Below are 27,500 nucleotides of genomic sequence, written 5' to 3'. Positions count from 1 at the left end.
CACAAATATAACAGCATTAAATTGTGAAAGTTTTCCTCAGTGCAAATCAATATTTTACTTCTTTATCCGCGAATGAGGGCTCTTTGTATTGACAACTATTAGTTTAGACATCAAAATAAGCTCATTACAGTTATATAAAAGGATAATAGTATATATTTTTGTTGGTTAAAGTATGTTACCCAGCGCGCCAATCTGAACTTTGTCGGATCGAATTAGATTTTTTTAAAACTGTGTTTAAAGTCAAACATGATCATAATCATAAAATGTCAGTAAAATCTCACTGCCTTCTATCTGGGTTTTTAAGTAATATATTTATGTTTATATTGTCTTTTATTGTTGACTGAAGAAGAGTTTTGAGCCCCTAATATTCTGTGTTTGGTACTTTGGTCTTTTTTAGAGCTGTTTTATTCATTATTGTTTATTACTTTTTACAGACCTCAATGGCGGCGATCAATTTAAGCCAAATTTGTGAACCATCGTCTCAAAAATTGCATTATGTTTGTCCGGATGATACAGATGCTATAAAAATGTAAAATTAAGTCAAACTGGTCAAAAATATGAAATGTTAGTTTTTATTGGACCGAAAATATGAATTTCAGTCTTTTCTTCAATTAAACATATAAATAAATACAATCCAGGTCAGATATTTTTGGATATATATTCAACTTCCAGGATTTTAGTCCTTAGTCTTAGTCGACATAAAGCCGTTTTGTGGCAATGGGTCACAATTTTTTAGGTTAATATTAAATTTCAGATTTTATGCATCGAGTTCATCCCGACAAAATACCGTTTAGAAAATATTGGTCACAAATGAGTTCCGATAGATCAGTTGGTTGAATACTCGTATGACATGTAAATGGACCGGTATGGATCGGGGGTAAGGTCGAAGTTTTATTCGGCTTCTTTTTCTACCAATCAATGGTCGGGTGGCTGGGTCTGTTGTTAGGTTTAACTCACTCAACCCCAACATCGACTATATCCGTGGTTTACCCGGGTTACTTTTATCCCATGCCTATTTATTACATTTTTCTGAGACAAATTATAGGCATAATATCAAAGATAATGTTTTTAGTTTTTACATGCTAATGGTAGTTGAATAAAAACTATCCATGTACATGCTCATTATTAATACACTTTTTTCCAATTTTGAAAAGTAGCAAAAATCTCTAGGATTGAGTGAGTTAACCGTAATACAGAAGGGCAGCCGGGAGAACGGGTCTCTAGGGTCTATTCCAAGGGAAGAACGGAATAACCCAGGCGTCAGCTGCAGTGCAGCACCGCAAATTGAGCTAGGGCAAGGAGACTTGCTCAATGCCACAAAGCGCAGCGAAGAGTGATCGAACTCGGTACCTTTCGGGTAGCTTAGCCACGCTGCCACAATCTGGAAAGACACTCTTTAAAATTTGGGTAGAAAACTCGTCCTTCACAAATCGATCCAATTAAATGGCCCTCATCTTGGCATAAACTTTTAAACCTTGGACTTCTGCGCTGTAAACTGGTTAATATATATAAAGCGCTTTGAGCACGTTTAGTAGATATTGCGCTATATAAAAGCTCAAATTGTTTTATATTATGTGATTCATTGCCTTAAAATTCACTTTTCAGTATCAACTTTACTCACAATGCCGTTTTGAACAACAGGGCATAAATAAATTTCCTTTTTTTCTTTAGTCATACTTCCTTCAGTAGCTGTTTTGACTGACCATATAAAAACGTCGAGGTTATTTTGTTGTTTTACCGGTGAAGATTGAAAAGCTATACGTATTAAGATCTTTTCTATTTAAAAATGCATAATATGTATTTTAGAAACTTCAGAAAATAAGAGAGATGCCACGATTTTAAATGATTAGATATCTAAAGTTTAACATTAAATAACTAAACAGGCAACCTCAGAAAGCCTTTTGCATGAAATCATTACGATGGAAACAAAAAAGACAAACATAAACGGGTCATTCAAACTTTAAATTTAAATAAACAGCAGATGTTTTAGTGTAGCAAACCCATCTCAACTCATCGATCAAGCCTTTTAAAATGAGTTCATATTACACTTGATTAAACATTCATTTGTCCTTTGTGATTGTGTAAACTGAGATTTCAATGACATGACGGACATTGAAAAACCACTTTTTGTATTTTTGCCAGAAAAGTTTTAATTGATTTTTGTTGTTGTTGTTGATAGATTCTAATTTTCTTCAAAAGGTAAAAAACTGCCATAAATTTGAAACATTAAAGAGTCTCATGTTTAAAACGTTATAAAGTTTTGGGTTATTAAATCAATAGTTTAACTATCCTACAGAACTCTGAAAAAGAAATGAATCTAAAATTTTGGACACAAATATCTTCCTTCAAATATCGCCCGATTAATATGACTTTCATTTGCAACAACTCCCAAACCTACAACTTGCGATGTCCCAAGTTTAAGAGTTTTTGCCAAGATGAGTCATTTTAATCGATTGATAGTTGAAGGACAAGATTTCTAGCCAAATTTCTAAATAAGTGTTTGATATTTATTTTTTACAGAGAACAGTATAATGAAGTAAAAGCAGAAAGTCTATAGTGTGTGTGTACTGGGGGGGGGGGGGGGGGTTGTTGTTGCTAATAAATAAGCTTATTAGACTAAATGGTTATCGTTCTATAATAATATAAGACTTCCTTTTCTAATTTAAAAAAATGATAGTGTTTTTTTTAATATAACGCTCATTGTTGATATATTTATCATAAGGAATGTCGGCTCGGGTGTAAATGAATATCTGTGAGTAAAGGATGCCATGTTTTAGTGCAAGAGTGTATAGTTGTGTGAAGAAATTTTAATTGGCTTTCGTACGGTTTGTTAGTTACTTAAACGACGTGAGCACGTGAAGAGCACGTGAAGCGTGATAAAATCGTAAAAAGCACATAAACGTGTTGTATTTACATTTATTTATAAATAGATAAATTCTCTTTCTTCGCGAGGGGAATATTTCTTTTGGGTCTATCTCTGGAAGATCGAGATAACAGACACATCAGCTCCAGTGCAGCGCGGCAAAGTAGCCGAAAGACCCTACTTTCTCTTTCATCGAGCAGAGAGCTAGTTCTCTTAGATCTCGCAGAAAATAGTTTGCGATAGATCGGCGTCCGATCCAAAGAGTGGCAAGCAATTGCTATTGTCCGTTTCACATTATAGAAACCAGGATGTACTCCGGCTCCATGGGCCTAATGGCTCTAAATGACTGCTTTTTAAGATGTCCACATTGTTACCGTAATAAAAGCTCTCCATATAGTTTTATCTAATCCTGCTACAGGTCAGGTTCAGAAATTCATAACTGCCCAGCTCACTTTTGACTAAAAGACTGATGAAGACCGTGAACAAAGCTTAATGTTTTTGTCTATTTACAACACATTATAAGGTAGACAGAAATTGGGCCTCAGGCTTTTTTTCACAATCCAACTGAAAGGGTTTGAGTACAATTATTTGTTAACCTCTAACGAACTACAAGCTTTTAGTAGCTCATTGTCAAAATGCCATTGGGCATAATCAAAAGCCTAAAAGTTTTGGAGAGAAAGCCAATATCGAAGATTTAAAAACATTCATGTTTGTTTTGGTGCGTTGAACGGCGCCTGCAAAACGTGATGGTGATTACAGCGCCAGAGTTTAAAGAATAGCAAAATAAGATAATATTCCTGTTATTCATCATCGAGGAACTTTTTTAGGATTTACCTCATGAAAAGACCGAGGTAACTAAAGCAGAGTAGGGCCGCAATTAAGTGATCAATTAACCAAATATATTTTTGACCAATCAAAAGATGGAATTTGTGACACACCTTCATCGGTGCACGGGTAAACATAGTTATTTGTTTATAAAAAAATAACGTTAATGAAATGGACCTCTCTCTGATCATTGTTATTGTTTTTATACTGCCAAATGGGTGACAAGTTATCACACGATTTTAAACGTTGAAGTTTACACGTCGTTTTCTTGTGTTGGTGAAGAAAAAGAAACAGAGCGACGCGACGAGGGTTGAGCGCGAGCCCGGGATCTTTGGGTGTAAATGAAATGCCTTATTCTTGAATGATGTTGCCAGGAATCAAACAAAAAAAAAAAAACAAAAAAAAAAAAAAAACAAAGTACACTAAAGGGTCATTTTTTTTTATTTAATGAAATATCATAAACTTCTATGCATAGTCATAATGTATATATTTGGGAAGGATGATTGCATATGATTTTTTTTCGAAAAAAGTTACCCGTTGCTATGGAAACGACGCCATATTGGAAAATAAACAACAAATCTTAAAAAGTCAAAGGCTTTTTTGTTTATCAACCGATTGCCATAATATTTTGGCCAGAGGTAGAAAAAAGAAAAATAAAGAGGTTCTAGAAGCCCGATTTTTAATTTTTTAATTAGAAACTTTAACAATTAAGTTCAAAGTTATTACTCAATTATTCCCCTTGAAAAAAGTTACATAATTTCGAATTACTCATAAAAAAATTGTTTTTTTCAAAAATCCGGCTCCTAGAGGACTTGCGTATTTGTATGACACTCATTTGTAGAAAGTTTGAAGAAGATCGGTTGAAAACTGAGGGAGGAGATAGGTTTTTAGTGACGAAAATTGCAGTTTTGAGAAAAACGCATTTAAAATTCAAAGTAAACGAGTTTAGGGAAAAACTCTCCTCTCGCTCTCTGATTGGATTGTGACCACATGACATAATTAAGAACAAAGTGATTGGTTGTTGAAGATAGAAGAGAGTTTCTACTTTTCATTGATATGTTTTTGCCTTTATTTAGTTATAAAGACTATTTGATATTCTATCATAAAATCAGTCCAGTGAAACTAAAAATGGGCAGGATTTAACCATACTATGGGTCAAAAAATACGTTATTTTGAGTCGAAAAAAACTGAAGATGAAGTTCTCATGCAATTTCTTATGCAGACAAATGGTCACATGACAACATCCCACCAAAATCTAATTTTAGCAAACTGGGTCAAAATTCATCATTTTTAATGTCGCTTCCCCCCTTAAAACTACCAATTTTCTTTGTTTAGAACCACGCTGCTCGCCGTTGCTGGGCGACGTGACATCATACTTGAATCCAATTTTCAGTTATGTATTTCTTGTTTACATCCGGCTATTCATATATCCCGCATGCAGATGCCTTTTTTCCACCGTCAATCTGGATTGTATTTGAAACATTACCATTTAAACATTGTTTTTTTGTTGTGGACTGAAGACGGTTTGAGCCCTAGACTTGCTGTTATAAGTACTTCGCTCCTTTTTTTTTAGGTTGCTTTACTCACACGCGAAGTTGCCGATTGGTTTTAAAGCATTGCATTTTTTCTTATAATTGGAGATTGTTGCAATCACTGATTTACTTTATCTTTTAGGTTAGTTATTTTCTTGGCCACCAATATACCCTCAAGGAGGCTTAAGCAGTGTGAGTTTCTAGAATGAACATTGAGTTTCTAGAATGAACATTAAACATAGAGAGTGACTAGTTATAATCAAGGTAGAACATTCTAAATACACTCGTCTTATATTCCTAAATTGTTGTTAAAGTATTGCTTAACGACACTTACAACCATTTTGGGTGGTGTCAATAACTATGTTTAAATCTAATAGGACGAGAGGATGTCAGAGGAACTAACTTTCCTTTTTGAAGACCGTCCTTCTCCTCAAGATCGTTATCCTGCTGGTCTTTAACGGATAAGAATGACGGAGACGTGAGCCAGTCCCCAGCGACTGTCATTCAATGGGCCTTGATTTCCGGTCAGGGTGAATAAACCAAATTTGTGATCCGAAATGAAACGGCCCGTGCGTTAGAGAGAGAAAGGGAATGGGAAAGAGAGAGAGAGAGAGAGGGGGGGGGGGGTTGAAAGATAGAGAAAGAGGAAGGAGGAGATAAAGGGGAGAGTTAGAGAGTGAAAGAGAGAGAAAGTGAAAGAGAGAGAGAGAGAGAGAAAGAGAGAGAGAGAGGGAGAGAGAGGTAGAGAGAGAGAGAGAGAGAGAGAGAGAGAGAGAGAGAGAGAGAGAGAGAGAGAGAGAGAGAGAGAGAGAGATGAACAAGAGAGAAGTTATGCTGGAGGACGTTTTTCTTTTTTAAATGGAGTGCTCTTCATTTCATTAGTTTAATTTTCTTCCTGCGCGTAGTCATTTATAAAAAGGGTTCTCTATTGATTCTACTGGCACCAGGATGATGAGGTATTCAACGCATATTATGAGGAATCCTGATAAAATTTGAGCACAGAAAAAGCATTCTCTAAATCTCTCTCTCTCTCTCTCTCTCTCTCTCTCTCTCTCTCTCTCTCTCTCTCTCTCTCTCTCTCTCTCCCTCTCTCTCTCTATCTCTCTCTCTCCCTTTCTCTCTCTATCTATATCTCTATCCATCTATCTATCTCTCTGTGTTTGTGTATTTATCTATCTATCTATTGATCTATCTATCTTTCTATCTATCTATCTATCTATCTATCTATCTATCTATCTATCTATCTATCTATCTATCTATCTATCTATCTATCTATCTATCCATCTATCTATCCATCTATCTATCTATCTATCTATCTATCTATCCTCTCTTCCCGAAGCTAAACCACATGAAGTATGCGAACTGTTGAGGGCAATAATATTATTTTATCTTAAGCTACAGTATATATTTTGCCTTTAAAAGTTTGGGCTGAAATTGTTTCCCTTATAATTGATTCAATATCTCAAGTTGTCGAACGGATAGCTCAAATATTATGTTATAATCTCAGTGACACGATGATAGCCTGACTGAAATTAATTATAGGTGTCGCGTATAATGTGTAAAGGGCCTAGACGATGGGTTTTGGAAAGCCAGGTTTTCCCAGACTCCTATGGCTACTCAATACCAACTGGGTACTTGAATCAATTAGACGAATTCAACTTAAAACCTATCTTTTTAAAAAATTGAGTTAAACTTTTAAAATAATTGTCTTCATTGGAGAGGGTGGGCTTTGTTCTTTAACTTTAAGAAAGTAAGCCTTAACTCTCGTACCAACTACAGGATTTGTTACGATTAATTGAACATTTTTCTTTTCCAAACTTGTTTTGCACATCACCAAATCTGGAGAAGAATCTGTGTTATAGAGCCATAAGAACTTAATGTAAAGTTCGTTTTATTATGTATGTCCTTGTGCCTTTTGAATTTGAATATAAGTTAATTGAGGGGTAGGTATAAAATTTGAATTTAAACCTTATTTTCGTTATCTAGCTTATCCCGACAAAATAACATTTTGAGGACATGAGCACATTTTTTTCACAATTGGGCTAATGCTCTTTCAGTGTTGACCGGTAGCTAGCCAAAGCTATCGTTTGTCTAATGGACGTAGGCCCCCATTACGTTTGCTGGGACAAAGGTTGCGTGTCCATTTTCCTACCATCCGATATACGATAAACACACACACACACACACACACACACACACACACACACACACACACACACACTGACGAATGGCAGCAAATTGGTTTTCATTCCTGTTAATTCAATTTTTCCGAACCCGAAATTTGCGAACGCTTCTGTTGTTTGATTTTGGGATTCAGATTTTTAAAACTGATGTTATTGTTTACATCATAAAATACTTGGACAATCGATTCCTGTCGACATCAGACGCTTATTTGACGAATTATCTATAATATTCTTCATGGAATGCCAACTCAACTGTCACGATATATTCAAATTTTAGAGAAATCATATAATAGCATTTTTGATATTACAAAATGCTCTCTTAGTAACTAATATAGAGACTAACATTTGCACAGTTCTATCTCAGAACGACTTTGACAGCAGAGTGAGAGGGTGACGGAGAGAGAGAGAGGGGGGGGGGAGAGTGGTGGAGAGAGAGAGAGAGAGAGAGAGAGAGAGAGAGAGAGAGAGAGAGAGAGAGAGAGAGAGGAAGCTAAACGCCAAGTCTTTCTCTAAGCGAACAGACTTGCATGAACAGGAACAGCTTAAAGATTTGGTACGGTTAAAATAATTATTACCGGATCGCACAAGAAATGTCTAATTATTTCCATATTGTTTATATCAGATTAAAAATCATTTTCCAATTTGCTAATATCTCTCTGGTAATATCTCATTCACTTAAGCGTATTATGTGTGCTGTGTAACTGTATTTAATTTTGAAATCGTGTTTATATAAAACTAAATTGAATTATAAAAGCAATTTACATTATAAACACTCTAATTATTCAAACAGCCACCACCATCCCTAAGCGGACAGAGGTAACAATTATGAGACATTTTTTAAAAAAAAACCCACAAAAAATTGAGCATTTATATAACCCAAATATCCACCAAACGTGCTCAAAGCTCTTTACAAGGGGCCCCTCGGCTAACAGCAACACTTAACATGTAAGACGTGACATGACGCCTGTTAGGCGATATTACAATTTTTCGGACAGAGGCAACGCTGTTAACGGCCAGGTACTCATTTTATACCTGAGTACGGTGAGAGAATGTGAGTAAAGAGCCGAAAGTGAATATCAAACTACTAGACCACATAGTCTGACATTCACCGGTCGAGAGCGATAAAAAGTTAGGGGCTACTATCACGACCTTTAAGGTTTTCCCAAAAGGTCGTTTTGTGACGCTCGCCAGAACCAATACTACGTTGTTTGGAAAAACTAAGTAAAAAATTCGCTTTCATCAGTTTATCAGTTTCTCTGGGTTGATTTTAAAAAATATTAATCAAGACAACTGACAATCAAGCATCAAAATTATAGTAATTATAGCTTTTTAAAGTGTCAAAAAATATGGACAAAGTTGATACTCTGTTCACACTTTTTTTAACCTTTGAAAGACTATTTCTGCTTTTCGATTGGAGCTATATCGCCGGTATTCGGTTTATTTTGCATTATTTAAGTAATAGAAACCGGTGGAAACGAATTTTTTCCTTAATTTTTCAAATTAAATTAATAATGAAGTATTTTTGTGGCGAGCGACATATAAACAACCTTTAGGCAAGCTCCCATTAACTGGAAAAAATGTGATCCCTACAATGGAAAGGATTCATTTGAAATAATCCCAAATGACTTCTGTACTCTAAAAACGCTTTCTTTAAATTTTGGCAAGCAAACTGGTCCTTCAAATATCGATCGATAATAATTAACCTCGTCTTGCAAAAAGAACTCTCAAAATCGAAGTTTCAAGTCACTACCAGAGTTTCGAGTTTTTGACAAGATGAGAGTTGTTTTAATTGGTCGATTTATTTGAAGGAAGAATTTTTAAAACATGTTTATATCAGAGCATAACAGACTTCTCTTCAGGATAAAAAAAAATCCACTCCATCCAATATTACGAACAATAGGATATCGATGCTGTAATGGTCAGCTCGTGAAGGATAAGTCCATTACGGAATTACTCGTTGGTCACTAAACCGTTTGTGCAAATGTGACCCATCGCCTCAAAGCGATAACATGTCTATATGTGTCAGATTTTGGAAATTAGTTTTAAAATTATAATGAAAATAAACCTAAATATTTATTTGTTCTCTTCTTAAGACACTATTCCCATTGATTAAAATATATATATATATATGTGTGTGTGTGTGTGTGTGTGTGTGTGTGTGTGTGTGAGTGCGTGTGTGTGTGGGTGGGTGTGTGTGTTTGTTTGTGTGTAAAAGCTCGTAGTTGTCATCCATTATATACTTAAGAAATCCAGATTAACTCAAGCTCTACAAGTCTCATCTTTGCAAAGGGCAACATAACATAGACTTTGTATTAAAAGCGTTCACTGTCACTTGACATCGAGTAATTTCCCTTGAAAATAGCGATATCTTGTTCTCAATATAATCAGATACAACAGTGCTTAAGTCAAGTAGCTTCGATTTCTTGTGTGAAGCTCTTCTCACACATGATATATAACATCCAGTACATCCTTTACTAAGATTCTCTGTAGTGTCTACCATGTCGAAACTCAATACCACCAAGACACTCTAATAGGACAGAGACTCCACATTACAAGACATGGATCAATACCACTATATAACGTGATTGGTCTGTACTGTGACATTTTTTTACAACATACCCTTGGTAATTGCATCGGAATTGACCAAGAGAAGATGTTGACGTCGCAATTGGTTTCACGTGTGCTTTCCCTTTATTTACTTTTTTTATATGGTGTCATCCAAGCAATAAAAGGGTCCAGTTTATAATTGTTTGAGTATAATAGAGCGTTTAAGACCCGATAGATAGATAGATCCTTTTCGAGGCCATCGGTATATTCAGCAACAGGTATCTAATATTTCTAATTTGTTTCGTGATATTTCCACTGGTTTTGTCTTGCCTTGAACTTCAAAAGCTGGCATCAAGGAACCTTTATCTCCTACAGGGAGAAATATTTCAATTAACATTTTCAACCTTTCTATCTTTTCATGGATCTTTTTAAAAAAAACAACATTGGCTTGAAGATCTACGGATACATACCACAGTTGTCGGTTGAATGACAAAAGGGAAACAAGAAGTCTATAGGTTCTTGATATAGGATACTTAACATCAAAGTATTGAGATCCCTTAATGATCCACGTACGATCAACAGAACGTAGGCAAAAAGTTATGTAATAAGACTTTGTCATAATTTAGGTAGCTCTGGGCTAATTGTCCAATGCAAAATTGCTGAGTTCGCTCTCACAGAGGGTCTGTTTTCATTCCCCCAGCAGGTTCTAGTTTCTAGTTTCCTTTATAGATATTGAGAAAGTTAATATGGACTGGAAGGAAATTGGTCACTTCTTTGACCGTTGTCCCGCTAACAGGGTAAGCCCAAACCCTCATGCCTGAGTAAGGCAAAGGATTCAATGTTATATAAGGTGGTGATATGCCAATCAGCATAAAAGAGATTATAAAGCAAATCATTAATGAATCAAATTGATTATAGTTTGATTAGAGTTTGTTCCATTTACAGGACCAATTAAAAGAGAAAAAAAATAGAAAGTTAGAGTCGCAACTATTAAGATTTTTAAATCTAAGCATTTTAAAGTTCAAGAAACAAAATTCTCTCAGTATCCTCTCAGTAAAGGATTATATTTTAACTCAATTTTATGCCCTAAACTCAAAGTTCATATATTTTAAGCATCTTGCTCATTTCGCCATAATACCGTTTAGAGGCAGTTGGTCACAATTGTGATCAATTGATACATGCTAAAATATTTTTTTTAAAGTTTGTCAGTTACGAGATACTATACGATTTGTTAATATACTCACAACATTCGCCAGCCGGATATAACTTGTCAACAATTCAACTATCTGTAAACTTGAACATTTATAGTCTGATTTAGTGAGAACTAATCACCAAAATAACTGACTAAAAACAATAGCAAAGACCTGAGTGACGTCAATTTTGTTCTTTCTATAGCATGACTATATTTGATGTCACTTTTTTCTTTTTCGACCCCAAAAAATGTGATAAGGTCTCGTTATATTATCATAATTAGACTCTAAATGTTCAAAGTCGCTCATGGTTTTGGGTGTTGGTTACGATTGCTTTGGAACCATCAATACTTCGGAATATCGTTTAGTACGTTCTCTTGTGAGGCGTCGATACACGCTTTAGATATAGCAACTGAGAAATCACTTTAAAAGAATGACAATGTCCATTTTATGGCTTCGGGTGAGTCGTCATTGGACTGAGAAGTGAGATTACACTATCAGCTTAATGATTCTCGAAGTGCGTGACTTCTTTTCAAAACTAGGACCACTTTTATCATCGATGGCATTATGAATCCTCCGATCTTATCAGTCTAACTCCTTCTAGAGAAAAGGGGATTGACCCTGAATCTGAATCTGGATCTGAATCTGAATATTAACGGTCGACTCAATTCTGAGTATTTGTATTCGAGGGTGGAGAGACTTGTTGAGTATGACAGCTGTTGTTGGTATTTAGGCTGAAGAATTTTGATAATCTTAGTTTGAATGTTTCTAAATGTTTTGTGTTCACACACGATTCGGGAAGAGCGTTCCAGTCTTTGATACCCTTAGGGCATTATCACGGATAGTATATATCCATCCGCACTGGTCTTTAAACTGCTGAACACTTTCAAATACCTTTTTATTCTCCACACTTTGGTTACAAACTTTCAACTTCAGATGGTCGTAAAGCTATATACGATTATTTTCAGGTTTAAGGAATTTTGACACGTTTATGGTAATTTTAATTCAATTTTTGAAAAGATTGAAAAGAATCATACCCTTAAAGAAGATTAATAACATATTGAGCATTTTTATAGCGCAATATCCACTAAACACGCTTAAAGTGCTTTACATGGGTCCCAAGCAACAGCAACACTTTACATGTGGGACAAGGCGATATCACATTTTTTTTCCGACAGAGACAACGCTGTTAACAGCTAGGTACTCATTAACACCTAGACTGGCTAGGAAAAGGCCTATACTCGTCCAGTCAGGGATGTGTGCGCGCGCGCACGTATACGTGCGTGTATCCCCCCCCCCCCCCCCCCCCCCCCCCCCCGGCCTTATGATCTAATGTTTACCGTACACTGTATGTTTGAATGCGCCGCTTGAATGTTATGTGTATGACATGTATTTGTGCTGTTTGTAGATCATTGTAATTGTAAATACAACACGAATTGCCTTTCTTCTGGACAATAAAGATTATTATTATTATTATTATTATTATTATTATTATTATTATTATTATTATTATTATTATTATTATTATTATTATTATTATTATTATTATTATACGATGGCGGAAACAGTTTATTTTGTGTAGCCATGAAGTCGGTGGAATATAAATGAAGGATATCACAGAGCCTTTAATCTGACATGTAACTGACAACATACCATTATATGGTTTTTATAACCAAAAATAGAAAGTCATTAATAATATAATTTGACAACTACTACCGCGGCATAAATTAAGCCATTGCATCACACGGGTATTATGTCGGGGTAGTTTAGACACAGAAAATTGAATTTCTGCTATAATATATCATCTAAATAAAGTATTAATATGTTATCATGGAGAACGAATATTATCATTTCTGGAAGTGACAAAAATTAAAATCAAGATTTCTAGCCAATTCTAGACTTTAAAAATATCATTTTGGCGTCAGGTTACCCGACAAAATACGGTTTTCACGCAATGAATCACATTGGTGGGGTCTATAAATATTTCCCTGACTTCCCTTAATCTATGGATATACTAAGTATTCATGAAGTGTCGCCCTTCGTACATATATCTATTAATGAAAGCTGTCCACCGTGAGCAAAGGGACCGAGATCGATCGCGGGTGCAGTCGGGATTTTGTTCGGATCCCCCTGTCTACAGTGAATTTGTAGCTGGGTTTGTTAGATCTGGCGGAAAGACTAGCGTCCTATCCAAAAGATAGCAAGCAATTGTTATTGTCTGTCTCACGCTATAAAAACCGGGATAAACTCCGGCTCCACGGGCCTAATGGCTCTGAAGGACTTTTTTTGTCTACCGTGATGAGGCAATCATTATGTCAATCTGGCTCTGATTTCAATGTCGTGTAAAATGGCCCAGCTATTTCTAAATAAGAGTGTTGGTACATCAATAAAGAAAGCCGTGTATTTTTATCAACTCACGGTCGAACTATAGATAGTTCGAAGATGACGTCACTCAGGCCTTTGTTATTGTTTTTGCCATCCGCGTTTGTGAGTTGTTCTCACTAAACTGTATTAACCAGACTATAAAAGTTCATGGTTACACAGAGTTTGTGTGTTGGTCCGTTATACTTCCGGATGGCAATGTTGTGAACTCCTTGGCCAAGCGCATTCTATCTATATACATTTATATAAAAGTTCTTAACCTTTTTTACGTTTCTTTTTTTAGGCACTTTGCCAGAGTTGAATTCAAGCCGCTGCCATTTTGATATAGTTGTAATAAATGAGTATTTCAGTCTGGGCAGTAACAGAAATTTCAAGTTTATTAGGATTAAAAAAAGCACCCTATAGGTGACTTGTAACTTGCTTATAATTTGGAATTTTGTTACGTCATGCCAACTGAGGAAATGAAATAAACTAAATTTTGATCTTGTTAAAGTATAAAAGTAAATAAAATGCATATTATTTTATCGTGCCAATTATAATTGATATGATAAACTGATAAAACAGAACACTGCGATTATATATTTAAAAAATAACTTCTCTCTCCTCTTTATGGATTTCTATTAAAAAATGAACGGTATTATCATTATTAGAAGCAACGGGTGTTGAGCTGTAAGTAGTCAGTTCATCACCTCTCAACCTGAAATGACGTGAGCGAGATAACCTAAGCCGATTCATTTTTTTTTTTTTTTTGTCTTTTAGGACAGGTACTATTTCACCCAAATGTGTTTACCCAGAAATAAAAATGTAGCTTGGGGTCTTAAAGTTTGTTTAAAAAACTAAAAGCATAGTTTTTAAAAATATATTCCATTCTACCCCTGCCCCCACCTCACACATGCACACACACACACACATTCACACACACACACACACGCACACAAATACACACACGCACACACATACACACGACGACGACAATCGCACGAGTCTTTTTCAAACAACTTTAAATAGCTTCCGTCTTTCCTGCTAATAGAGAATACTTGAAATCTCAGTTTAAAGAGCTACGCACATGCCGCGCTCTTCGTCTCATTCCGGCCATATGAAACCAAACACAACAATGCAGTTTCTTATTGAATACACGGAACTCAATTGATCAATGTCGACCTTTGATTTTAAGTATTCTCTGATTTTGTCCACTGTATTTTTTTTTTAATCTAGTCAAATATTAATGTTGCACCTCATTTACGATTCACTGTATCAATGTGACATTATGTCGGAATGAACTAGAATAATAAGAAACGTTCTTGGCTTTTTTTAAGTTTAAAAGACAAAACTCACTCTCTATATGAAACCATTTATTTTAATTAAAGTTATATCAGTAAATAATAAAAGCAAATATGAAGAATGATGTTCAGTCTGACATAATACCATTTTCTGATGATTGGTCACATTTTTACATAATGTGTAAAAAAAATGGCTCCTGGGTTCCAATTCGACCTCTTTTAATGTTTTTTTAGTTATTAATAAAAGCTTTATTGTCATTTCTTAACAATGCATTGATGTTTTACTACAACCTATGTTTAAAACCATGTTTGATTTTATCGCTAACCAAGATATGTGCATGATCATTTTTAGAGAGAAACTTCACATAGAAACTCTTGATCAGTCAATTAAAGACAAATGAAAAAAGAAATCCTTTTTTTAAAAAAAATATTATCATGAAAATATTCTTAAAAAACAATGCAATTGTCATAATTAGAATACGATATTGCTGTGACGATTCTCTCTACTTTTAAATTCATAGATAGGATGTGGTTCAATCAAACGCTCACCAGTAGTCTGTCGTAATCTGAATAAAAACAAACAAACAAACAGGTATTTAAAATTCTGGCTAGAAAACTCGTCCTTCAAATATCGATCGATTGAGATGATCCTCATCTTGTAAAAAACTCTTCACTTCAGGGAAATACCAGGTTTGAGAATTGCTTTTTTCCGTGTGAAGTCCCAGGTTTGAGAGTTTTTGAGAAAAAGATGGTCATCTTAATCGTTCGAAATTTTTGTTTGCTTGTTTTTCTAGTTGCGAGACATAACATATCATTATAATTCAATTTCATAAAGAGGAAATTGCCTTATATGTGTCTTTTTGTACTAGCAATATCCCTCACAGTATACATCCAACTTAAATACTCATTCAAATCTGAAATGAGTTGGGTAATGCGTGTAAAACATCTTATTCAACAACATTATAACGCAGTTTTGTGATCTTAGTCACGATTTGGTCACATATGACGTTCAACATCACGGGATAGTGCCAAAGGTGAAAACCTGTACCACTAGGCCACTAACCTCTCAGAGTGAACCTTGTAAAGACTTTAAAAAATTGTGACTGTCAAAACAGTAGTTTAGTGTCACCGCACTCTATCTATACTTTTTTTTAAAATGTCACTTCTGCACTGCATGCAACTAACCACAACTCACCTCTAACCACCCCCCACTCCCTAATCCATCAGATCACCCCGTCACCCAGCCTGTGGTCCCCACCGTTCCAGCATGTTTGGTCCTATGACCCGTGGGTGTCGCTATGCTACGGGATGCTCTACCCCACCCCCGGGGTACGATAGTGCTAATAAGGTCAGCTACCCCAACTATTATATCGGATTTCTCTCCCCTCTCTCTCTCTCTCTCTCTCTCTCTCTCTCTCTCTCTCTCTCTCTCTCTCACTCTCTCTCTCTCTCTATCTATCTATCTATCTCTCTCTCGCAATCTATCTATCTCTAATATCTGTCTGTCTATCTATCTATCTATCTATCTATCTATCTATCTATCTATCTATCTATCTATCTATCTATCTATCTATCTATCTATCTATCTATCTATCTATCCCTCTCAATTTCTATCTGTGTTCGTGTTTGTGTCTATGTGAGTGTGTGTGCGCGCGTGTTATTGACAATTCATTCCTCTGCCCCTCTATTTCTCTCTCTCTAGATATTTTTCTATTTTTTATTCTTTTTAGAGTTTTCTCTCTAGATCCCTATTTCATTTAACTATCTCTATCTATCTATTCATCTATCTACCTATCTATCTCGCTGCCTATCTTTCTATCTATCTATTTCTCATTTCTTATAACTATCTATATTATGTCAATCTATCTTGTCGCTCCTCAATTCGTTCTTAGTCTATTTGCCAATCCATGTCTTTATCGTCTATATGTCAATTTCTCTGATTGTCTATTAGCAAGTTGGTTTTTTTTTCATATTTTCAGACACATAGTGAGAGAAAAATAATTTCCCTCTCTCTCTCTCTCTCTCTCTCTCTCTCTCTCTCTCTCTCTCTCTCTCTCTCTCTCTCTCTCTCTCTCCCTCTCTCTCTCTCACTCTCTTTCTTTCTCTCACACACATAATCCATCTCTCTCTCAATCTCTCTCTTTCACTCACACACACACACACACACACACACACACACACACACACACACACAAACATAGAGTGATTATCAGCTATTCAATCGGCCCCAGAAATGTTTATTCCGGCCATCACTTGTATATCCTTCGCGATTGATGATTTTTACATCCATTCGCAAAAATTATGTGGCTTTTCTCCCTCAAACTCTCTCTTTTCCCCCCCCCCCCCCCCCCTCTCTCTCTCTCTCTCTTCTCTTCTCTCTCTATTCTCGTTCTCTCTCTTCTTTCTCTCGTCTCTCTCTTGTTGTTCTTCTTCTTTCTTCTTTTCTTTCTTCTTCTTCTTTCTTTCTTTCTTCTTCTTCTTCTTCTTCTTCTTCTCTCTTCTTCTTCTCTTCTTCTTCTTCTCTCTTCTTCTTCTTCTTCTTCTTCTCTCTCTCTCTTCTTCTTCTTCTTTTCTTCTTCTTCTTCTTTTCTTCTTCTTTCTTCTTCTTCTTCTTCTTCTTTTCTTCTTCTTCTTCTTCTTCTTCTTCTTCTTCCCTTACTTCCTTCCTCCCTTCCTTCTCCTCCCCCTCCTCCTCTTCTTCTTCTTCTTCTTCCTCTTCTTCTCCTCCTCCTCCTCCTCCTCCTCTTCTTCTTCTTCTTCTTCTTCTTCTTCTTCTTCTTCTTCTTCTTCTTCTTCTTCTTCTTCTTCTTCTCCTCTTCCTCCTCCTACTTTTCTTCTTCTTTCTCTTCTTCTCCTCCTCCTCCTCCTCCTCCTCCTCCTCTTCTTCTTCTTCTTCTTCTTCTTCTTCTTCTTCTTCTTCTTCTTCTTCTTCTTCTTCTTCTTCTTCTTCTTCTTCTTCTTCTTCGTCATTGACCTCATTTCTGTCTATTTTCCCGATTATAAATTTGAAAAACCAATGACAAAGATCAGGATTTCCAATTACTAGCTCACTCCCATAAAATTGATCGCCAATTTAGTTACATTTTACTTTTACCAATCATAGGAGTGTGTGTTAGGGGAGGGGGGGGGGGATAAAAAATTAACCGATGTAACAATAGCGGTTATTCCCACCGCTGGGAGATGATTTCATGATGGGAATAAAAGAAGTAATATGCCATTAATAATGACTGTAGTATGGTTGAGAGTAATCCCTGGCGAGCAGGAAACCTCAATGCTTTGAGAATTGGACAATGTTATTTGGTACAACAGCAGCTGCATGCCAAATATGATTTGCCTCATGCCAAATATTGGCGTACAATAATAAAACACCCTTTTCATTTTGGCCTGCAAACATGTTGTCATACACTGATGTATCACAACGACTTCAGACTTATGTTAAAGTCTCAAAACCTAATATTTCAATGGACTCTCAGAGGTTGGACATTTTGTCAAGTTTTTGGTCATTGTAATATTAAGTCCATCTGAAAAGTATAAGTTTTTTGTGCCAAAACAATAAAAGTGTTTTGTCACTTTACGACCGAATATCTGTGATTGAGATATGATCAATACTCCAATGTTTGCACAATCAGAATACAATACTTGTATTAATGCAAAAAGAAAAGTAGGAAAAGGGGACGGATAGGTTATTCGGAAAAGTGCTAAAAAGGAAAGGCTTGAATCTCTAGAGATTTTTTTTCTAACAGTCCTGAAAAGTGGTCGGGTTAATGAGCTAAAGTCAGTTTCGATGAAACTAACAACGTACTGTGTGATAGAAAAGCCAATTTAACGATTACTTATAAAGATAACTATTTGACACCGCAGACATTTTTATAAACCTCTTTGGTTTGACCTTTAGACTATAATTTTTAAATCATTAATAACAAAACAAAAAAGAGCGAAAAGAATTCTCTTCCGCTTTGTATTCGATTCGATTCGTCCCGTGCTTTAATAAAACTCTAACACCTTATTCTATATCAATTTCGATCTCTGCGCTGACGACACTCAGTTGTACACATCGATCAATTATGATATAGATTTGTCAACTATCTGTGGTGAAAAATGCATAGCAAACATAAATTATCTTATGAAATTAAAAAAAAATTGGCCGCCTTGAAGTCTGTGTGTGCAGTTAAATGCTCTCATAGATTTGAGGAAAGAAGGGGGGGGGGGGGGTGAGAGAGGCCGATGCACAATAGTAATAATAAAAAATAATAGTAATAATAATAAAATAATAATAATAATAATAATAATAATAATAATAATAATAATAATAATAATAATAATAATGATAATAATAATAATAATAATAATAATAATAATAATAATAATAATAATAATAATAATAATAATAATATAATAATAATAATAATAATAATAATAATAATAATAATAATAATGTAAGACCTCTGCCGTACTCTAAAAACATATTTTATGAAGTCTCAGGTTCGAGAAAGTTTTTACCAAGTTGAAGGTCATTTTAACTGCTCGATATTTTCTGGCCATTTTTTCCCCATGTATTGTTTGTTTTGTTTGGGGTTTTTTGGGGTTTATTTTCAGAGTACGGCAGCTCCTAAAAGCATTAAAGCCGTGACCTTGTTATATCGATTTGAACCGTAAGATTTGAAACAGAAGCTTTAACTTAAGATATTATAAAATATGGGTTACAATAAATACGAATAAACACGAATTGAAAAAAGTAACTTTTGATTCTTAAACTAAATTCAGCTTAAATTTCCTAATGCTAATAATTTTGACTTAAAACTCAATTTTTCTTACAGAAATCATTCCGTCACAGCACTAGGCTGATGAGGTGGGTCACAGTTACTTTTACAATTTTCAATAAGGAAAATAGCCTCTGTTGTTTACTTTACGGCTTTCCCGTGGGATAAATAAAGAAGATTCATAGTATATTCTGTAAGACTTCTTATCCTAATCAAAAGGATGAATATTACTACCTTAGAGACTATTTATAAATCAGTTTTTTAGCTTTAATATTGAGAAATCGAGTAGTCAACGATACTTAGACTGTCCAGAAAACAAGAGAAAATGCCAACCTTGCATTAAAACTTATTACAAAAAGCACATACAAGTCTAAGTTCATTTGTTACCAATCGCTTCAAAACGGTGTTGTGTTGGGGAGAACCTGCTAATAGACATCAAACTTTAAGCTTAATTCCCAGAATATGCTATTAAATAAATCCATTCATTGGAAGGAAAGGACTTTGTACTTTAAACTTCGAAAACATTTAATTCGTAATACGCTTCAACAGTCGTAACGTCTCTTTCCTCGTAATGACTCCTGGTAACTTAGTAACTGTCTCTAAACTACCGGAACAATGGCATCGCCTTTATGAAATATTTTTCTGACAAGCATAAAAGCGTATCCAAATGGGGAAAAAACATTATAAATCTGATCATGTTTTGACTTTTACACATTCCCACCTCAAGACATTTGAAAAGTTCTAGCCAGCATGAAGAATAAAAAGTACAGATATTCTTTGTTTAGAACCACGATGGCCGCCGTTGCTGGGCGACGTGACATCAGACTATTGAATCCAATTGTGACAATATCAATTTTAAACTCAATTTATTTTCTTAATCTTTAAAAAAAGACAGCCCCTGACAAGAGTAACGAAACGATTGTTTTCACCTTACGTCGGCGCCACATAATTTTCAATGTGCTACTTTTGAAAGAGTACTTATTTTTATCCATAAATTCATTCAAAATCTAATTTTTTATATAAAATGAAATTTTATCCTGACTGACCTAGGTGTTGAATCGTCTTTCAGGACTCGTTCATTTCGACATAATACCAGATTGAAGCTGTGGGTCACATTTTGTAATTTTTTTTTTTACCTCGGATGCCTTTATGATCTCTCCGACAACTCATCCCCACCTCCGTCTCTAAAGAAATTAAAAGGTCATCTGTTACGCTCTTCAAATTGCCTTATTGATTTTTTTCTCAATATAGTTTTTTATATTTTACGAAGGCTAAATTTATCTCCACGATCAATCATGCTCTCCTCTTTTGGAGCATAAAATTGGGTTCCCTCAACTGCAAATTAAACGACAAAACGGTTATTTTTGATACAAGAGTGTTATATTTAGATGAACGATTTCTAGTAACAGCACACGGTGCACGGCTCCGCAACAAATTGTTATTTTCACGAATTTGACATCAGGAAATTCAGATATCAGTCAACTGTTAAAACATTTTCAAAACTTTAATGTATCATTCTATAGTTAGTAATGCATTGACTTTGCTAAGATAATAATATGTCTATTCTTTTTTTTAATAGGGTTGGGACCAAATTGTTTTCCGTACAGCCCATGTAAAATTTTTGCCAAAAAGCACAGTTATTGAAAATTCTAAAAAATATAAAACTTTTTTTTTACAGATTGATTATATCAGCAACTTGCTATTCTTTCTTAAATTAAGGGTAATTCTATCATCATTTGACCCAAAGGATTATTTATAAAATCTGCTAGGGTATAATGATCGGTTAATGTTGGGAAACGCCCTCTGGTCGTCCTGTTGCCACATTCATTTGGGAACACCTACAGACTTTATTACCCGACCGATTTTGATCGTTGATGGCTCAAACGATTCATCTAGATCTATGTTAATTTCTACAATACATTGGAATAATAATAATAATAATAATAATAATAATAATAATAATAATAATAATAATAATAATAATAATAATAATAATAATAATAATAATAATAATAATAATAATAATAAATAGATAAGTAACTGTTCGTAATAGCCTATATTTGACCACAAACATTTAGGGTTCTCCACTAGTAATGATAAATAAATTAACCTTAATTTCCATAAGAAAATTTGGTTTACCAACTTTTATGTATTGCAAGAGTGAATAAATGAGGGTTATAAAATATATGAGGTCAAATTGTCCCAAAACGGTTGTATGTCGGATCGGGTTTGATGCGAAAAGACTGTTTTCATAGTACACAATATGAGACTTTGGTCAAGTTTTCAAGGTTTTTTGTTGAGAATGTATAAAAATGTAGACAGCCCCCCCCCCCCCCCTCTTAAAAAACCCGAACAAAAGTACAAATCTCTGATCTTATTATTAAATTCATTTTGGCATATGGTTCATTCCGACAAAATACTGTATTGTGGCGCTGAGTCACGTCTCATTGTGTTATATGCTATTTTTAAATGGCGAAGGGTGAGACTTTCATTTTTATTTATTAAAGCACTCAAACGTTACAAAACAATGGCGAGATCTGAGTTACACACCCATGCGTGACAATTTCTATGCTTCGCACTCATTTGTTTGGTGTCTAAAATCGAAACATGCCCACAGGAAACGAGGTGAAATTCTGAAGTCCAGCAAGTTGCGTTCGTGAAACCTCTCAAGACTCTCTTTTTTATTGACAAAGAATAAAACTTAAAACATCCTATCGCTGGATATCAAACAATATAGAATGAATAATGATATTATGTTATATTCTGCACTACCATAACAAAACCTTTTTGATATTTCTCAATTTCTCAATTTGTGTACGGTGTTTTGTTATAGTTTTACAACACATATCGGGGTTTTGATTTATGGATAATAACACCCCACAGATTTATAGCCTCATTACACTAGCAATTTATGTAAAGTTAATAAACCATCCCCGTTAATGTTAGCAGAAAATAAAGAGTAAACGCTCTACTGGCTAGGGATCAAAGGAGATAATGACAAGATGTTTACGACTATTGTCTGATCATAAAGGGATAAGCGACAGTATGGTCGTGCTCTGAAAAAAACAACACGGATTTAAAAATGATGCCAGAAAACTTTAAATATCAATCGATCAAAATGACCCTCATATTGGCAAAAGTTCTTGAACCTGGGACTTCTCAAGTCTTGAGTTTGGGAGTTTTTGCCAAGACGAGAGTCATTTTAATCGAGCTATATTTGAATGACGAGTTTTATGGCCAAGATTTTAGATACAGGTTCTTCCAGAATGCGGCAGAGTAATGAGCTCGTAGCAATGTCAGAAAAGAAAAGAATGGCTAAAACTATGAGAAAATATACATTACCATTCATTAGCTGGCTGAAATATGGACCCTCAAATAGATAACCCATGGCAACCAAATGGTGTTGAAATGAAGTGTTTATATTAAGATCAAATTTATAGACAATGAAAATATAAGACGGGAAAAGTATAATGCCTTATAGTTACTAGAACGAATATCAGTTTTAAATTTCTACACCCGGTTTACCTCGAGATAAAACCGGTTTGATGCGATGGATCACACTTAATATTAGAGGGTGGCATGAAGATATAATGATTACTTTTAGGAATCTTTTAGAAATACTTCTTTAATCAAAACGAAAAATACTGAATGCGATTTCCTGTCCTTTACATTTAAAGATATGAGAAAAGCAAGAAAGAAAAATACAAGAGAAAAAAAATCATCCCCAAAAATCGGCCTTCTTCGACTGGAACGGGGTTTGTTTTTTTCGTTTCTTGTAATTTTCTTTCTTGCTTTGTCTGGCACCGTTTCATACACACTTTTTCAGATCTATATGTTATACCATTGCCTGCTCCTTAAAGTATCAATTTGATATCCTTTACATTTTTGATATTACTACAATAAGGACAACCATATTTTTTTTTTAGGAAAAAGGACTCCTTTCGATTATTTTAACCTCAATATTTCATCAAGAAGACTAATATTTTCAAAAAAAGACGAAATTCAGGAGCGAGTGATATATAAGTTGAAATTTTAGGGGATTATATTAGACCTTAATAAAAAAAACATATTATTTATATTAGGACGTAGTATGGTATCAGGAGGTTTGTAAATGGAAGCAATTTTTGCTAATACATGTTGTTGATCCATCTGTCTTGAGAAATCATGGTATAAAATCCAGGTTTTAGTTCCTTTAAACGTTAGGATTAAATTTTGATAAATATACCATCAATTTAATCAATGTTAAATGCAAGAATTATTGTCTTTGCATAAGTTCTAGTAGTTTTATGTATATCTAATTTTCAACTTATAATATTGTATAACTGAAAAGGCGGTGTCTTGCATTGACCTAGATCTATACTATATTATATGCAATTCAATTCAGTTCAATTTTCAACTTTAAGGTTTTCGCCAATAATTTTAAAAAAGATTGATGACAGCATACAGGAAAGAGGAAAAAAGGGGGAGGAAATGGTAAATGAAACCAACAAAACATGATGGTAATGCTAATAATAATAATAAAATGTGTACCAGTAGTGATCACAATACAGCAACAATTATAATAAAAAATACTTTCAATAAGAGTAACAACACAACAATAAAAATTGTAATATCAATAACAACAATGATAACAATCATAGAGTCTATAGGACTCCAGAGTTATTAGTAAAAAAGTATTAAATGACAGTTGAATCCACGACTTATCCTTTTATAAGCGAGAATGCAGCACTGTGCCAACGGCCAGGCCAATTTGAAACTCAAGCGTTGTTACTCACGAAAGAGTGAAAATGGAGAGGCTTCGTATGGGAACAAAACAGACAATGGACGTTTCGGGTATTACAAGAGTGAATAAATGAGGGTTATAAAATATATGAGGTCAAATTGTCCCAAAACGGTATTATGTCGGATCGGGTTTGATGCGAAAAGACTGTAATACAATATTATGAGTTGAAAATTAAGCGTTGTTACTCAGAGCTCTAGACCCGTGAATCTGGAGTTTGACACAGACTCTGTGGCATTAAACGAACATTTGCTCTCATTAGACTATGTATTATCATATAGAAAGGATGAAAAAGAATAGAAGATGTTCGTTTAATGCTACAAAGAGTGGAATAAACTCAAGCTCCGTGGGTCGTATACTCGTAGCCCCGAATGACAACCTTGTTTGAGTTTCAAATAAGCCAAGCCCTTGCCGCAATGGTAGCGTATTCCCTTTCTAAGTGGGGAAGTACTTTGAAATATACAATTAGAATTATTATCCCATTCAATCTCAAAGTACGCCAGGTCTAACACCCATCTACTCAATCACTGCTTGGTGGACAGAGGGTTCGGTGTTTTAAAAAAATGTCAACTGCGCTTTAGACGGATATCGGCCCCTTTAGCTTGGCAAGTACTCCACCATCATGCTATCAATGCCCTTGCCCTAATTGACGACTCTGCGCTTGTAAAAGTGCATTTCAAGTAAATTGCTGTTTTCATTAAAATTTGTCAATAATTAATAACATTAACATTAACTGCATGGACATTTCACGCTCTGATGCGGATTGACACAAACATTTCTGAATCAACAATATAATTATTGTTTTCTCGGTATGAAATGTTCAAACCATAAAATATTAGAAAGCTTAATAATTGGTAGAATAATTTTATTAACCAGGTCTGCGCACATAATGTATCGTCTATTTGTCAATTTATTACGTAAAACACAACACAATGCAATCAAAGAGCCCTGTCTATATTAATATTCACAAATGATAACTCTATTTTAATCAACCGTTTATGTTAATTGTTGTCATCGCTCCCGAATTCCCCAGCTGTATATAATATTTACTTTGGTAAAAAAAAAAAATTTAAAAAATTAACCACTTGTTTTGTCTGCTTTGGTTCGCCGCTATTTACCCTAGCCTTGAAAGGTCTATTCATGTGATGCTTTGATTTCATTTAACGGTGCTGGTTCTGGTAATGCAAACAAATTATTTTTCGCTGAATGGCGGATTGATTTTAATGCCTGCGTGCACACGGCGTTGCCAATCATCACTAATCAAAGTGCGTCGTGATATACGCATGCGTGAATATTGAGTAGTGCGAGTGTACAAGGGCCATGATTTAATGAGATACTGTACAAATATCTCTCGGTTACTGATTCTCATTTGTATTAGCATATAGAGAGAAATGGACATATGATTATGAGAATGATGAAAATGCAGATAGCTGGAAAGATAGATAATTAGATACTAAGAGTAATAGAAGAGGATAAGTAGATGGATGGATAGATAGAAAGAAAGAAAGATAGATAGATAGATAGATAGATAGATAGATAGATAGATAGATAGATAGATAGATAGATAGATAGATAGATAGATAGATGGATAGATAGATAGATAGATAGATAGATAGATAGACAGATAGATAGATAGATAGATAGATAGATAGATGGGTGGATGGACGGATGGATATATATATATATATATATATATATATATATATATATATATATATATATATATATATATATGTGTGTGTGTGAGTGTGTGTGTGTGGTAGTGTGTGTGTGTGAATGTATGTATGTATGTATGTATGTATGTATGTATGTATGTATGTATGTATGTATGTATGTATGTAGGTAGGTAGGTAGGTAGGTAGGTAGGTATGTATGTATGCATGTATGCATGTATGTATATATGTGTGTCATTGTATCAATAGACGAATTCAATACATTTATATCTTGATAAATAGATGATTTGATTTTGAACAGTCACGCGAATCAATATGATGTTTTCTATTCTCACGATTATCATACTTATTCCAATCATATCATATGTGTACGACAATTTTGACACGGATTCTCAAATCCCATTATTTATACTGGCAATGATAATCACTGACAATGGCAACCACAGAAAAGTAGGCGGGGTATGGTTATCTCCCATAGTTGTTATATTATGCCTTTTTGATTTGCTCTGTAATTGCAATCGTTGCTAACGACATTTTTCCCCTTCAGAGCCATTAGGCTCAAGAGCCGGAGTTTTATCCCGGCTTTTGTAGTGTAAAACGGACAATAGCAATTTCTTTCTATCCTTTGGGTAGGATTCTAGTCGATCGAAAAGTACTTTCCGACATATCTAACAGACCCAGCTACCCAATCACTGCTGGTTGGACAGGGGGGGGGGGGGGGGGGTCCCCGCTAATGACAATGCTTGCTATTTAATACAACTTTTAACTGCTTGAATATTTGTTACCAACCTTCTCAAAACAGTATTTGATTGGAATGAACGTGATGCTAAAATTGAATATTAAGCTTTACTTGGAATTTTTGAATTCAGAAATATTCGATTTATTGGTTGAATGAGTTAGGTGTCTGTAATTTTAAATGATTTATTCTGATCATTTCTACTTAAAAGTTAATTTTCTTCACCTTGTATTTTCCTACGTTATTCCGGATTGACGCTGGTTGGTTACATGTACAGTAAATTTTTGGTAAAACATTCCAATGGCTCTTCTTATCAAACACAAAAGGTCCAAATCTAGCACTGGTGTTCAACAATGGTCCTTTTGTGTTAAAATATTTCACCTAGCTTTCTTTTAAGAACTGATCATTCCGTCATCCAATATTCAAATAATGATTGAAAAGAGCTAATAGCATGAAACAGCTTTGTGGTTTTGCAGTCTGACACTCGCCTTCGAACCCCTTTTCTCATTACTCACATTATCTCAATTTGCACAGATGTAAAATGAGTACCTGGCCGATAACAGCGTTGTATTTATCGAAAAAAAAAATCAAACATTTGTAACATCGCCTCCCAATGGTCATGTCTTGTGCTACATGTTGAGTGTTGTTGTTGGCGCAGGACCCATTGTAAAGCGCTCTGAGGACGTTTAGTGGATGTTACATGAAAGCTCAAAAGTTTTTGGGATATTAAAAAAAATGTCTTTGTTTCT

The 27,500-nt window shown here is 34.8% G+C and overlaps 1 protein-coding gene across 2 annotated transcripts in view; it reads left to right on the top strand.

Annotated features, from left to right (window-relative positions):
* Positions 1-27,500, top strand: part of LOC144964552 (uncharacterized) — a 104,079-nt gene that overhangs the window by 55,662 nt on the left and 20,917 nt on the right. Inside the window, exon 3 of one of the 2 annotated variants that reach the window (XM_078898973.1) lies at positions 16,030-16,150. The exons of the other annotated variant lie outside the window; for it this stretch is intronic. Coding sequence (XP_078755099.1) covers positions 16,070-16,150 — 81 coding nt within the window. The 5' untranslated portion in view covers positions 16,030-16,069. The remainder of the gene's footprint in view (positions 1-16,029; positions 16,151-27,500) is intronic. 2 annotated transcript variants of the gene reach the window in all.

The sequence above is a fragment of the Berghia stephanieae genome, chromosome 2 (genome assembly GCF_034508935.2).
Source record: "Berghia stephanieae isolate SIO BIC M18660-M18661 chromosome 2, UCSD_Bste_1.3, whole genome shotgun sequence".
Taxonomy (NCBI): domain Eukaryota; kingdom Metazoa; phylum Mollusca; class Gastropoda; order Nudibranchia; family Aeolidiidae; genus Berghia; species Berghia stephanieae.
This window is presented reverse-complemented; position numbering and strand designations above follow the sequence as displayed.